The 15459-nt window shown below is 46.3% G+C and overlaps 1 protein-coding gene and 1 non-coding gene across 2 annotated transcripts in view; one reads left to right on the plus strand and one right to left on the minus strand.

The window, feature by feature from the left end:
• The window catches only part of LOC111177405 (kinesin-like protein KIF28), a 43445-nt gene that overhangs the window by 20354 nt on the left and 7632 nt on the right, over positions 1-15459 (plus strand). The window contains exons 10-13 of the mRNA XM_089907655.1: positions 1630-1748; positions 12454-12728; positions 14249-14383; positions 15118-15284. Of these exons, the coding sequence (XP_089763781.1) occupies positions 1630-1748; positions 12454-12728; positions 14249-14383; positions 15118-15284 (696 nt within the window). The remainder of the gene's footprint in view (positions 1-1629; positions 1749-12453; positions 12729-14248; positions 14384-15117; positions 15285-15459) is intronic.
• LOC115802823 (U6 spliceosomal RNA) lies at positions 7288-7394 on the minus strand. The gene has a single exon (XR_004023366.1). It is a non-coding gene; the product is annotated as a U6 spliceosomal RNA (small nuclear RNA).

Genomic DNA, 15459 nt, shown 5'->3' on the forward strand with positions numbered 1-15459 from the left:
ACCTCCCAGCCCCACCCAGGGGCCTTCTGGGCCTATAGAAGCTACGGCCCAACAGCTAAAGATGCTGACTGGGAGCCTGGAGAGACAGTGATGAACAAAAACCAGATCCTAGCCTAGAATAAAATACAGCCTTAGGTTTCTGAGTCAAAGCCTCCCCTTATCCTCTCAGCCCAGCCTCCACTGCCCAACAACCTGGGATTCCTCATCCGTAGGAGCATTCAGGAGCTCTGGCATCTTCCTTTGTCCGTCTCTTCCCTCGCCTCAGATGGAGGCTCTTGACCACCTTACCTCCCCTCCCATCTCCAGACCCCGGCTCACTCCCCTCAGGGGAGGCCATGGTACCAGGGCCCCTGGAAGCCATGTGAGCTTGGGCTCCACTGAGGTCTCTGGCTGTGCTGGGCTTCCCAAACGAGGAGCATCTCACGTGTGCCGGTACCTTCTCTCCAGCCCGCGCGCCCTGCCTGAACTTGCCTTATAAACCCATGCTTGGAGAGCCGTGGGGTGTGCCTACATATGTGCAAAATAGTTCCTCCCTTTTTCGTATACCAAAGATTTTTCTTCAGAATTTTAGCAAAATAAATTAACGGCACACCTGCCCTCCCAGCCCAGGGCTGGCAGCACAATGAGGTCGAATAAGCCCCAGACGCTGGGCTGAAGGTGCTCAGTGCCAGCAAAGACTGTAGGTCCTCAGCAAGGCGGCTGCTGGGCAGTTCTGGGGAGTCAGACCTCAGGGCAGGGAATCCCTACATAGTTGAGAGCTCCTGGCACAAGGCAGCACCAACCGAGGTCTGGCAGGGGGATTGGCTCACCCTTCATCTCCGTGATCCCCTCCTCCAAGCCACCCCAAGCAGAAGTAAGAACAGGTTGCTTCTGTGCCAGCTGCGGTTCTCGAGAAATCCCCAGACCTTCCTTTAGCCAACTGTATTCTTCCTGCCCCAGCCACCTCCCTGGAGAGTGTGGAGCCACCTTGGGTCAAGGACCCTGAGACCAAGATGGGAAACTGGAGGCAGAAGGCCTCCTGTCACAATGCTGCCGAGATTCTTGGGTTAAGTTGAGCAATTGCTTAAGTAAAGCCAGGCAGTGTCCTCTCCTCCTCACTTAGTTTTCTTTCTTGGTTTTTGTTTGTTTGTTTGTTTTATTACACGCTTGTAATTTTTTTTTTTTTTTTGTGGTACGCGGGCCTCTCACTGCTGTGGCCTCTCCCGTTGCGGAGCACGGGCTCCGGACGCGCAGGCTCAGCGGCCGTGGCTCACGGGCCCAGCCGCTCCGCGGCGTGTGGGATCTTCCTGGACCGGGGCACGAACCCGTGTCCCCTGCATCGGCAGGCGGACTCTCAACCACTGCGCCACCAGGGAAGCCCGCTTGTAATTTTTTTTAACTTTTTATTTTCTATTGGAGCGTAGTTGATTAACAATGTTGCGATAGTTTCAGGTCTACAGCAAAGTGATTCAGTCATGCATGTACGTGTATCTCTTCTTTTACATGCTTGTAATTTTAAAATGTAAACATTTGGTGAACAGTTGAATGAACGACTGAATGAAGGAACCAAGGAGTGTGTAAATTTATTCATGGCTGAAAAGTATCCTAGAACCAGCGAGTGACTCTCCCTTCCTCTCCGATCTTTCCTAGGTGCTGTGAACAGTGGGGATGGCAAGGCAGACCCCGGTGTCCTGGCTGTGCTCCAGGACTACATCAAACTGATGCCGCTGGTTGCAGAAGCAAATCAAATGAGTGAAGAGCTGAAGAAGGTAAGGCTAGAAAACGGTAAAATCCCAGCTCCAGAAAGGACCTCAGAGAACAGGTTCAATGCACCCCTCACTCCCATCGCCCTGCACTGGCTTCATGGTGTAGACACGCCTGACACGTGGGCCTGGAGAGGGCGGGTGCTTTGCCCAAGACCCCACAGTGAACTAGTGACAGGGCCTCAGCCAACACCCGGGCCTCCCCAGTCCCAGCCTCGAGTCCGTTCCTTCCACCTCTGGCCCCCACGGCTCTGGGACCACCAGGACCCCAGACCAACATTAGCTTGCCATGGCCACCCCACCCCAGACTGTCCTCCAGAGGCCCTCTCTGGGTGCAGGCACGCTGGTGGCTTCTCTGCCACAGAGAAGGCCTGGGCTGGCATTCGCTGTCTGGTGACACAGGATCTCAATCATCGGGAAACTTGCATGAGATTCAGTCACTTTGGTGAGGCCTACACTTGTTAGTTCCAGAATACTGTTGAGAAATTCTGGTGCTTTGGCTTTTCTCTTGATGGAAATTCCAAGGAGCAAGAGGTGGACCATCTTCTTTTAGAAAGCCTGAGTGTGGAGAGAATGAAAAATAAATTTCAAAGATGGTATAGGCTGATGAAAGTAGGATTATTTAATGAGAAGTCTTTTTCTTATCAGGGACTTAACATGGAGCTGAAAGTGAAGAACTTAGCGTCGTCAGATTCCAGGGGCTGTGACCTACAAAAAGAGGTCATGGTGAAGGTGACCAATCAGAGGACTCGTCAGGTGAGGCTGCTCCTTGGGGGCAGGTGTGAGACTCCACAAAGAGTTTCTGAGGAGCTTTCCTAGGGATGCAGGTTAGTGTTACTTGCTACAGCTTGTGGAGACCCAGCGAAGGGGCCAGACAGGTTCCAAGTGTGAGTGGGACTCTGGGGGACAGCCTCTGGGGAGCGGGGACCCTCTCCGTGATCCCCTCCTCGGCGTCTCTCCCCGACAGCACCAAGACCTGGGATCTTTCCCACGCACGGGCTTTCCCACCCATGCTTTCTGCTTATTTTTATCATGACTCCAGCGCTTTAGAACCAGAAGGGAGCCTGAGAGTGTGTCCAACGGATAGTGGTGTTCGTGCGAGCGCCCGAGAGAGAGAGAGAGAGAGAGAGAGAGAGAGAGAGAGAGAGAGAGAGAGAGAGCTGCCGTTCTGAGCAATGAGAAAATCCGCACTTTCACTAAGACGCCAGAAGAGGCCGTAAACTCCACTGGCTGGTCCATTCCCATTTGTGGCATTGCTCACTGTCAGGAAGGCCCTTCTTAGGCACTTCAGACCCCTTTCCTTTCCCTCTGCCTAACAGAAAAGAGTGGGCCTAGAGTTGGTGTCCTTTATGCCTTCAGAGCAGCCCTCCAGCCAAATGTTCACTCCCTACTGCATCTTCAGAGGATGTGCCCCTAATTCTCAGGTGACCTTTGGGTGGGCTGCTCCCTCCCAATCCTTGGTGTACACATGCCTCCTTAGCTGTGAGTCTTGTAGCAAACATGCCTCTGGAGGAGGGGCTGGCTGTGGCTGGGGACTTTTCCGTCATTGGATGATCTGCTCTGCCGAACAACTAACTGGTGCTTCTCTGGGTTTAACTTTTCTGCTCGTTGCCCTAAAGTTGCCAAAATTTTCTGGGTCAAGACCAATCTTTAAAAACTTTTTAAAATTGTGAAATATGACAAACAGAGAAAAGGTTATGAATGTATCTGTTCACATGGTAAACGCTTGAGTGCTCATCAGCCAGGCCAAGGGGCTTTGTGTCTGCCAGGTGCTGGGGACACCAAGACCACTGCTCGAACTGTGGGCGCCCGGAAGGCACACCCGAGCAAGGCCGTTCCTGAGCCACAACCCCTGAGATGTGTTCCTGTCCTTTTCTTCTTTTTCTCTGACCAGCACCGAGGTGGCCTCCCCTCCATCCCCTAGAGTTGGAAGAAGGCAGAAACATGTCTTGTCCACCCAGGCTGCTACAGCAATATACCAAAGACCAGTGCGCTAAACAACAAACAGTTATTTCTCACAGTTCTGGACACGGGAAGTCCGAGATCATGGCAAGGGCAGGTCCAAGTGTCTGGTGAGAGCCCACCTCCTAGTTCGTGGATGGTTGTCCTCTTGCTGTGTCTTCACATGGTGGAAGGGCTAAGGGAGCTCTCTGGGGGTCTCTTTTATAAGGGCACTAATCCCACCATGTGGGCTCCACCCTCATGACCTAATCACTGCCCAAGGCCACACTTCCTAATACCATCACATTGGGGGTTAGGATTCAACATATGAATTTGGGGGGCATACCAACATTCAATCCATAGCAGCATGTTTGATGCTGGCTCACCTCACATTCCCAGTGTAGCTCTCAGGGGTCTCAGTAAGACCCCACATCCTGGAAAGTCAGCCTTGACTTCTATGCCAAGTCCCATGAGGCCTTTGGAGCTGAACCTTCAATGTGTGTGTGACTTTTGTTTAATCTGCGAATGCCATCAGGGCAAAGAAGCTTTGGTGATCCAATATTCCATATGCTCCTCTGGGGCCAGGCGTTACCCCAGAATTTGTTCTGACAGTTTCTTACCATCTTGTCAGACTTTGCTTTAAGGAGATTTTTAGGTTTTTTTTGAACTTTCCCCCCCAATGTTATTCCTTTTTATTATTGTTTATTTTTATTACGGTTTAAAGGTGATTTGAAAAAATATTTCATTCAGCCTTTTTTATTGTTAGCAGAGGGGTTACCTGAGTAACAGCCTGCCATTACCAGAAAGAGAATGCAAGATGATGTTTTCACACTTTACTCAGTGTGCCATGTGGGAGAGCTGAGGGCCCGCGCGCATTCAGAGATGCTGTTCTTTTGCTCCAACCTGGCATCCCGGTCACGGCCACAGATAACTGTTTGATGGGAATGCTTCTGCATAAACTGCACTGCGTTCTCTTTTAAGGGATTATGCACTAATTAATTTTATGGTGATTTCTTTTCTAGTTTTCTTTTTTCTCATGCAGAGATTAATCTTACTGATCTGTCATCTTCAAGTCTGTCCGTTTTCACCTTTTAAAAGTACTAGTTACATTCCTCAAATGAAGTCCTGCCTTCCTCAAAAGCTCTGTGAAACGCTGGTAGTAACCTCTGGTAGTTTCTTGGATCGTTCGTGTGTGTGTGATTTTGAAGGCTAAAAGACAAGACCGGTGAAGAGCAGCAGTGGGTTCTAGGTATGGACACGAGTGGCGCTTTTCTGGTGGTCGATCGTGTGAATGTTCACCCCTGCACCACGTGCACCCGTGGGTGCTCCGCCGCCGCCGCCGCAGGGTTAGGGCAGCGACTGTCAGAGCCACCCGGGAGCAGCCAGGGCCGCTGGGGGCTGGGAGGGCTTTCTATCCGCCAGTGCTGCGGCTGCACCTACCAGCCCAAGAGCTGCGAGAGCCCAGCGATCGCTCTGCGCCAGGCCCACAGGCCGGCTGCGGGGGTCGGCGCAGGGGCCTCGCTGACCTGCCCGGGTGACGTCAGTTTATCCGCCGCAGGGCACAGTAACGAGGCGGTGGACTGCTTTCATTACCTGGATTCGCATTTTCTTAGTTCCCTAGCCTAAAGGTCTCTAAAAACCCACGTGACTAGAATTCCTGTTGTGCTCGGCTCCAGCGCTGCGTGCGCCACAGCCAAGGTCTCCTGTAGCCTTCACCACGCCTCTGGGGATGGAGTACTGTGTTCTTCGCCATTGCTTGGGGCAAACAGAAAAAGAATGGAGTCTTTTTTATGTCTGGAGGATGTCCTTTTTTTATCAAGATACATAACACTCAGAGAGAGAATGACTTACCTGTTAGTTTTTTTGTGTTTTCCAAGTTGCTCACAGAAGGAATTGCTACTCTTACCCGGTAACCACGTTTTTCTTTTTTCCTTCTAGTCTTATTAGGAGATACTTGAGGTACAGCACCGTGTAAATTTAAGGTGTAGAGCATAATGATTTGACTTACATACATCAGGAAATGATGACCACAATAAGTTTAGTGAACATCCGTCATCTCATATAGACACAACATTAAAGAAATAGGAAAAAAATTGTTTCCCATGTGATGAGCACTCTTAGGGTTTACTCTCTGTAACAGCTTTCCTGTACGACGCGCAGCAGTGTTCATTACATTTATCATGTTGTACGCATCCCTAGTACTTATTGATAACTATAAGTTGGTACCTTTAGACTGCCTTCATCCAGTTCCTCTTCCCACCACCCCTGCCTCTGTAGCTACAAGACTGAACTCTTTTTCTATAAGATTGTTTGTTTTAAAAGTATAACTGACCTAAAACCCTGTGTTACTTCCTGGTACCCAACATAGTGATTTGATATTTCTATGCATTTCAAAATGATCGTCAGTCTAGTTACCATCAATCAAGATACAAAGATAGTTTCATAATTATTGACTACCTTCCCCATACTGTCCATTTCATACTGAAGACTCACTTACTTTGCGCCTGGGAGTATGTACCTCTCCATCTCCCTCAACTATTTCTTCCCCTGACCCCCTTACACTCTAGCAACAACCTGTTTGCTTTCTGTATCTATGACTGTTTCTTTTTAGTTATTTTTTTAAAATTGAAGTACAGTTGATTTACAATATCATACTAATTTCAGGTGGAAAACATAGTGATTCAATATATTTATAGATTATACTCCATTTAAAGTTATTATAAAATATTGGCTATATTCCCTGTGCTGTACAATATATTCTTGTAGCTTATTTATCTTATACATAGTAGTTTGTAACTCTTAATCCCCTACCGTATTTTGTCCCTCCTCCTTCCTTCTCCCCACTGGCAGCCACTAGTTTGTTCTCTATATCTGTGAGTCTGTTTCTGTTTTGTTAAATTCATTCGTTTTATTTTTTTAGAACCCACATATGAGTGATAGCATACAATATTTGTTTTTCTCTGTCAGGCTTATTTCAATAAGCATGATACCCCTAGGTCCATCCACATTGTTGCAAATGGCAGAATTTCATCCTTTTATATGGCTGAGTAATATTCCATTGTGTGTGTGTGTGTGTGTGTGTGTGTGTGTGTGTGTGTGTGTGTGTGTGTATATATATATATATATATATATATCACATCTTCTTTAACCAATCGTCTGTTGATGGGAACTTTGGGTTGTTTCCACATCTTGGCTGTTGTAAACAGAGCTGCTATGAACATTGGGGCGCATGTATATTTTTGAATTAGAGTTTCTTTTCTGGATATATGCCCAGGAGTGGGATTGCTGGATCATATGGTAGCTCTATTTTTAGTTTTTAAAGGAACCTCCATACAGTTTTCCATAGTGGCTGTGTAAATTAACATTCCCACCAACAGTGGGCTAGGGCTACCTTTTCTTCACATCCTGGCCAATATTTGTTATTTGTAGATTTTTTTGATGAGAGCCATTCTGACAGGTGGGAGAAAATCTCTCACTCTGGTTTTGATTTGCATTTCCCTGATGATTAGTGATGTTGAGCATCTTTTCATGTTCCTTTTGGCCATCTGTATATCTTCTTTGAAAAAATATCTATTTAGGTCTTCTGTGCATTTTTTTTTTACTCTAGAATATGGAACACTTCATGAATTTGCATGTCATCCTTGCGCAGGGGCCATGCTAATCTTCTCTGTATCGTTACAGCTTTAGTATATGTGCTGCCAAAGTGAGCACTCTTCTGCCCATTCTTTAATGAGGTTGTTTGCTTTTTGGATATTGAGTTGTATAAGCTGTTAATATATTTTAGATGTTAACCCCTTATCAGTCATATCATTTGCAAATATTTTCTCCCATTCAGTAGGTTGTGTTTTCATTTTGTTGATGGTTTCCTTTGCTGTGCAAAACTTCTAAGTTTAATTAGGTCCCACTGGGTTTTTTTTGGCCATGCCACACAGTGCGCCTAGTTCCCTGACCAGGGATCGAACCTGCACCCCCTGCAGTGGAAGTGGGGAGTTTTAACCACTGGACCACCAGGGACGTCCCCCATTGGTTTATTTTTTATTTTGTTTCTTTTGCTTAGCAGACAGAGCCAAAAAAATAATGCTACAATTTATGTCAAAGAGTGTTTTGCCTATGTTTTATCCTAGGAGGTTTATGGTTTCAGGGCTTACATTTAGGGATTTAATCCATTTTGAGTTTACATTTGTATATGGTGTGAGAAAATGTTCTAATTTCATTCTTTTACATGTAGCTATCCAGTTTTCCCAGCACCACTTATTAAAGAAACTGTCTTTTCTCCATTGTATATCCTTGTCTCCTTTGTCATAGATTAATTGAACATAGGTGCATGGTTTTATATCTGGGCTCTCTGTTCTGTTCCACTGATCTATATGTCTGTTTTGTGCCAGTACCATGTTGTTTTGATTACTGCAGCTTTGTAGTGTAGTCTGAAGTCAGGGAGCATGATGCCTCTATCTTCATTCTTTCTTCTCAAGACAGCTTTGGCATTTGGGGATCTTTTGTGGTTCCATATAAATTTTAGAATTGTTTGCTCTAGTTCTGAGAACTGTCATGGCAATTTTGATACAGCTTGCATTAAATCTGTAGATTGCTTTGGGTAGGTATGGACTTTTTAACAGTATTAATTTTTCCAATCCATGAACATGGGATATCTTTCCATTTCTTTAAATCATCTTCAATTTCCTTCATCAATGTTTTATAGTTTCAGAGTATAGATTTTCACCTCCTTGGTTAAGTATATTCCTAGTTTATTCTCTTTTTTGCAATTGTAAATGGGATTGTTTTCTTGAATTCTCTTTCTGATAGTTCATTATTAGTATATAGAAAAGCAAAAGATTTCTGTATATTAATCTTGTATCCTGCAAATTTACTGAATTCACTTAATAGCTCTAATAATCTTTTGGTGTAGACTTTATGGTTTTCTATATATCAAATTATGTCATCTGCAAATAGTGACAGTTTTACATCTTCCCTTCCAATTTGGATGCCTTTTATTGCTTTTTCTTGTCTGGTGGCTGTGGCTAGGACTTCCAATACTGTGTTAATTAGAGGTGGTAACAGTGGACATCCTTGTCTTTTTCCTGATTTTAGAGGAAAGGCTTTCAGCTTTTCACCAATGAGTACAATGTTAGCTGTGGATTTGTCATAAATGGCATTTATTATGTTGAGATGTGTCCCCTTTAAACCTACCTGATGAGAGTTTTTATCATGAATGTAAAGCTTGTTTAGTGGTGCTGAACTCTTTTAATTTTTGCTTGTCTATGAAACCCTATCTCTCCTTTAAATCTGAATTATAGCCTTGCTGGGTACAAGTATTCTTGGTTGCAGGGTTTTTTCCTTTCATCGTTTAAAATATATCATGCCACTCCCTTCTGGCTAGCAAAGTTTCTGCTGAAAAGTTAGCTAATAGCCATATGGGAGTTCTCTGGTATGTAACTTGTTGCTATTCTCTTTCTGCTTTTAAGAGTCTCTCTTTATCTTTAATTTTTGCCATTTTAATTACCATGTGTCTTGCTGTAGATATCTTTGGGATCATCTTGTTTCGGACTCTCTTTGCTTCCTGGACTTGAATGTCTATTTCCTCTCCCAGGTTAGAGAAGTTTTCAGCTATTATTTCTTCAAATAAGTTCTCTGACCTTTTCTCTCTCTCTTCTCCTCCTTCCGGGACCCCTATAATGCAAATGTTAATATGGTTGTTGTTGTCCCAGAGGTCTCTTAAACTGTCCTCCTTTAAAAAATTCTTTTTCCTTTTTATGTTCAGCTTTGGTGATTTCCACTACTCTCTCTTCCAGTTTGCTGATCTGTTCCTCTGTATCATCTAATCTACTGTTGATTCCTTCTAGTGTATTTTTTTCATTTCAGTTATTGTATTCTTCAGCTCTGTTTGGTTCTTTTTTATATTTTCTAAATCTTTGTTAAAATTCTCATTGTGTTACTCCGTTCTTCTCCCGATTTCTTTGAGCATCTTTATGATCATTACTTAGAACTCTTTATTGGGTAGGTTGCTTATCTCCATTTCATTTTGTTCTTCTTTTTTATCTTTGTTCCCTCATTTGGAACATATTTCTTTGTTGCCTTATCTTGACTAATTTGCTTTTTTATTTCTATATATTTGGTAGAAATATATGGTTACATCTCCCAACCTTGGAGAAGTGGCCTTTTGTAGGAGATGTCCTATGTGTCCCAGCAGTGCCCTCCCCTCTGATCACCAGAGCTATATGCTATAGGGATGCCACCTATACTGGCTGTGTGGGCCCTTCTGTTGTAGTGGGATGACTACTGTGGGTGGTCTGGTAGGCATGGCTGGCCCCCAGTCTGGTTGGTTGCCAGGTCCTGCCTTTTGTAGAGGTTGCCAGCCACTTATGGTTGGGGCTGTGTTATGAGGTGGCTAGCTGTGGAGCCCCAGGGGTTCTGGGGCTAGTCCTGGCCCACTGGTGGGTGGAGCTGGGCCCTGGGGTGGCTGTTTGCAAGGCCAGGGATCTCAGATCTACTCTTGCCTGCTTGCCTGCTGGTGGGTGGTGCTGTCTCCTGACATGGCTGGCGGTGGGGCCTGGGGTGTCCCAACTCTGGTGTCGGCCCACTGGTGAGTGGGGCTGGATCCTGAGGCAGATCTAGAGATGCCCAAGTTTCTCAGAACTGCTGTTGGCTTGCTGGTGGGTGGGGTTGGGGCTCAGGGGGGTCCTAGGGCTAGTGCTGGCCTGATGGCTGCAGAGTCCTGCAGGTCCCACAGTTGTTGACCTGCTGGTGAGTGAGGCTGTGTCCTGGGGTCTCTGGCTGTATGGTCCTGGGGGTCCTGGAGCTGGTTTTGGCCCACTGGTGGGCAGGGTGGGGGCCTAGTGATTCCTGGAGTTGGTATCAACCCGCTGGTGGGCAGGGCTGGGTCCTGGGCCCTCTGGTGGATGGGGCTGGGTCCCCTAGCAGCTGGGGGCTCAGGGGGTCCTTAGGCAGCAGCCTGCTGATGGATGGGGCTGTGCCCCCTTCCACTACCTGCTTGGCCTGAGGTATCCTAGGACTGGTGCTGACTGGCTGGTGGGCGGGGCCAGGTCCCAGCACTAGCACACTAGAGGGAGGACTCCAAAATGTGCTTGTCAGCACCAGTGTCCTCTTGGTAGAACAGGCCCCCCAGATGGCTGCCCCAGCACCTATGTCCCCCGGGGACCTCCAGTTGCCTCCTGCCTCTCCAGGAGGCTCTCCAAGATCAGCAGGTGGGTCTGATCCAGGCTCCTTTCAAATTAGTGTTTCTGCCCTGGGTCTCTAAATGTGTGAGATTTTGGGTGCATCCTTTAAGAGTGAAGTCTACGTTTCCCACAGCCCTTTAGCTCTCCTGAAAGTAAGCCCAGCTGACCTTCAAAGCCAAACGTTCTGGAGGTTTGTCTTCCCAGTGCAGGACTCCCAGGCTAGGGTGCTTGATGTGGGGCTGAGACCCCTCGCTCCTTGGCGAGAACCCCTGCAATTGTAATTATCTTCCTGTTTGTGAGTTGCTCACCTGGAGTTATAGGTCTTGATTACACTGTGTCTCCACCCCTCCTACCCATCTCGTTGTGGTGGTTCCCTCTTTATAGCTTTAGTTGTAGAAGATCTTTTCTACTCGACTTCAGGTCTTCCTCATCGATAGTTGCCCTATAAATAGTTCTAATTTTGGGCTTCCCTGGTGGTGCAGTGGTTGAGAATCTGCCTGCCAGTGCAGGGGACACGGGTTCAAGCCCTGGTCTGGGAAGATCCCACATGCCACGGAGCAACTGGGCCCATGAGCCACAACTACTGAGCCTGTGCGTCTAGAGCCTATGCTCCGCAACGAGAGGCCTGTGCACCGCGATGAAGAGTGGCCCCGCTCACCGCAACTAGAGAAAGCCCTCGCACAGAAACAAAGACCCAACACAGCCATAAATAAATAAATACATTTATATAAAAAAAAAAGTTCTAATTTTGGTGTGCTCATGGGAGGAGGTGAGCTCAGGGACTTCCTACTCCTCCATGTTGGTCACTCCTCCTGGTAACCCTCACTTACTGAAGGGACAGACAGTACCAGGCTCTTGTCCTAGATTTTCTGCTCATTGGGTGTGAGCACACAAGTTTATTATCTTATAGTTCAGTAGGTTAAAAGTCCAACACAGATCTCACTGGGCTAAAAGCAAGGTGTCAGGAGGGATGTTTTGCTTTCTGGAAGCTTGAGGGGAGAGTATGTTTCCTTGCTTTTCAAGCTTCTAGAGCCACCAACATTCCTTGGCTCATGGCCATCTTCAAAGTCATCCACATAGCATCCCTCTGGCCCTGCTTCCATCACCATCTCTCTTTCTCTGACCCCCTCTTCTACCTCCCTCTTCCACATTTAAGGGCTATGTGATTACACCAAGGCCTATCTGGATAATACAAGCTAATCTCCCTATTTTAAGGTCAGCTGATAAGCAAACTTAATTCCTCTTTGCCATAAGGTAACATATTCACAGGTTCCAGCGACTTGGACATGGACATCTTTGAGGGTCATTCTTCTGTGTACAACAAGCCTTCATTTCTCCTGGGAGGGTCTGTTTTCTAACTCCATCATTTCCTCTAAGTCATTTCCTGGGATCCAGCAATGCTGAAGTAAATAGGTCAGGAATGAATGTAGCGCTTTTGAAGGGCCTCACCAAAGCTAAGTTTGATGAGAGGGTTATTGGTCTTGGGTACACAAAATCCAGCCCATCAGAGACAGCATGCTGGGAAAAACCTTAGAAATGAATCGTTAGAGCAGCAGATGGAATCAAATATTGGCGACCTACCTTTGTGTTTCCAGGTGTGGATTTGGTCAAAAGCCAAGTTTATCAATAGGAAATTCCTAATGGAGGAACTTTACCAGCGTTTTCTGGATGGAGAAGATAGCCACGTAGCTCAGGAAGATGACCCTTTCTGGGATCCTGCTGAGGTCATCCACTTGGGCTCAGCTCACATCTGGCTCCAGTCACTTGCCTACTGCATGAAGTTTGAAGAGCAAGTGGAGTTTCTGAACTGTGACGGGCTAGAAGAGGCAGTGTTGCATATCCACATGGGCCCCTGCTCCCCGACAGGACAGTGGGTATCTCCTCCGCCACCTTGTCTAGTTCTGGGTCGGCCACACAGAAAACTCATAGCACGCCTGAGTTCTCCTGGAGGGGGTGGTCAGCTTGGTACCCTGAAGAGGTCATTCGTGAGGCAAATGAATGAACTCGTTCATTCATAATTTGGCTTTATCAAATCTGATTTTGCCATGGCAGCCAAAGCAGCTGACCTGGAATACTTAAAATCCCATGTCCAGCAGCCTTTGAGCAGCTCAGCACTGCCCTAAGGGACCAAAGGAGTGAGGAGGATATCCTGCAAAGAGGCAGGAGTGTAGTAGAAGGAAACGTGGACATGAACCAAAAGACCTCATTGGTAGAGAAGCCAAGGGTGCTGTAGGACCTTCTACTCACAGCCCCCGCCCCACCCCCACCCCCCAGAGCGCCCGTGAGGTCTGGTGCCGGCCACACCCACTTGCTCTTTCCAGTGCTAAGTCCTCATCCCTGCTGATGAGGCCCAAGAGGCAGAAGCAGAAAAGCTCATTTTGTAGCTCAGCCTATCTCCCTGCACAGACTCTGGTAATTTCTTTGTTCCTTTTCTCAAGGAAGGAACTGTGGTGTCTTTGTTTCCTTATGTGGCCTCATTCTGAGCTGTTATCCAACCTTTGTTCTAACCGCACTCCATTACCTTTACTGTCCCCTTAGGGCGTCTCATCTGTTTTCTCTCTTTGGGCCAAAGGCAGTTAAGGGAGCTTTTACAAAAGCTAAAGTCTCTTAGCAATTCTAAGCAAAGAGGCTGGCAGGAGGTCTGGTCTCGGTGCCAGGGTCCTCATTGGTACCCGATGCAATCTTTTTCTCTTTCTGAAGAGGAAACAGGCTGAAGAAGGGAGCAAGAAAACTGCAAAGTGCTGTGACTGAAAGACCAAGATGACCGCTGACTCACTGTCTTTACTGGGACTCTAAAAAAACTTCTTGGTCATTTTGCTACCTCGGGCTTCTAGGCTGCCTGATGGTTATATTTCCCACTCTGAATTAATAAAGTAGCATTCTAGTTTACAGGTTTCAATCTTTGTGAGCTCATTGATGTGAGAGAGGTCCCCTATTGGAAAGCTGTCCCTATTGGGTTCTGAGCCTGAGGGCCTGGGGTTGACCCTAGACCATGAGGAGTTCACTGCGGTAGATGACACCCGGAGAGGCTGCATCTGGGCAGCCAGCTGGCTTTCTCTGGGTGGCAGCCCCTCTATCCCACTGGGAACCTACCTAAATCTTCAATGCTAGTTTGGCACCCACATCTGGGTACATTTACTGCAAGAAGCTGTTATATTCCTGTCTCCTCCTTGAGACGGTCCATATCTTACCTTGAAGTACTAGAGCGTGGAGTGGGCTCTTGTTATATGTCTCTTGAATGAATGAATTCTACAGCTGGAATATTACCCATCCTTCCTTCAGAGAATCTGGCCATCTCTTAGGAGTCTATGTAATTCCCATTGACATCACAGCCCTAACTTGCTTGGACCCAGACTAACCTGTGACAATGTTTACCTCTTCTGTTTGTAGAGCACGTGGTGAGGAGGATGTGGTTATTGACCCACTGGAGCTGCTGGGCAAGAGAATGGATTTCCAGATTCGCATTGTGCAGTGCCTTGGCACCAAGTGGCTAAAGGAAGATGCAGAGCGGGGTGTTCAGATGGGGTACCAGCCTGCCCCGCAGAGCTGCTGAACACGAACTGCCCACTTTGTGGGCCCTGGTGGGAGGGAGTCTTTCCTCAAGTTTTAAGAATGAGCTATCATGTCATTTTCTTACGTTTTTTGGCTTGTTCAACGCCCAAGTGACTATTTCCTCCAACTGTTTAACAGACAGATAAGCCGCGTGCCCCTCCAGGTCAGTGGTATGTGATTAGCGCATACTGATCCTCCTAAGTAACTGAAGCAGAGTCAGAAATTTTAATTATCAGAAAGACTATCCCGTAAAACTGTGTTATCTAAGTAGGACGATTGGGTTTATTTTATTTAGTTGGAAACAAAAGGACTGTATTACAATATGGCAGAGGCACCAGATATGCTTAAACTAAAAGCTTAAACTAATTAAGCTAAAAGGATATTAAAAGATAAAGCAATAAAAAAGGTAGGCTTTGAAGGACAAAAACAAACTGCAACCTCATGTGGAAAATTAACAACTTTAGATTATCTAAGTGGAAAGTATTTATCAAAATCCTTTTCTCTTTTTGTTAGACATTTAATATTATCTATGTAATGATGATACCCACATTTGAATAGCTGAGATGTTGGAGGTGGCAATCACGAGAATCAATTATAGGTCACCTTTTATCAACTAACCAAAGCAGGCTATAATTTTCTTTACAAATACTTTTCTTTACAAATGTATCCCTTATGGTTTTAAGTTATGTTTTCTGTTCTTGTCTCAGGTACAGAATTTATGATCTTCCAAACACTTTATATACCAAGCCTGTATGGAAAATTCTGAATCCCCAAATTGAAGAGACTGTCCAATTTACAGCCTTAAATGCATCTCAGGAGTTTCTGAATTATTTACAGACAAATGCTCTCATTGTTGATTTATGGGGCCTTCAAGGTACCATGTTTACTTCCTCTTTTGCATGGTGCATTCCTCAGTCAGATATCATGTCTGTATACCTAGGGCTGCAGAGGAGGGAGATGGAGGGAGGTGATCAGGGTCTTGACAGCTGTGGCCGAGAGCTATCGTCCCTTGGGCCTCTGGCTTTTAGTCCACAGGTGATCATATGGTT

Source organism: Delphinapterus leucas, chromosome 1 (assembly GCF_059928025.1).
Source record: "Delphinapterus leucas isolate spDelLeu-1000000601 "Yukka" chromosome 1, BTC_Dleu_Yukka2, whole genome shotgun sequence".
Lineage (NCBI taxonomy): Eukaryota > Metazoa > Chordata > Mammalia > Artiodactyla > Monodontidae > Delphinapterus > Delphinapterus leucas.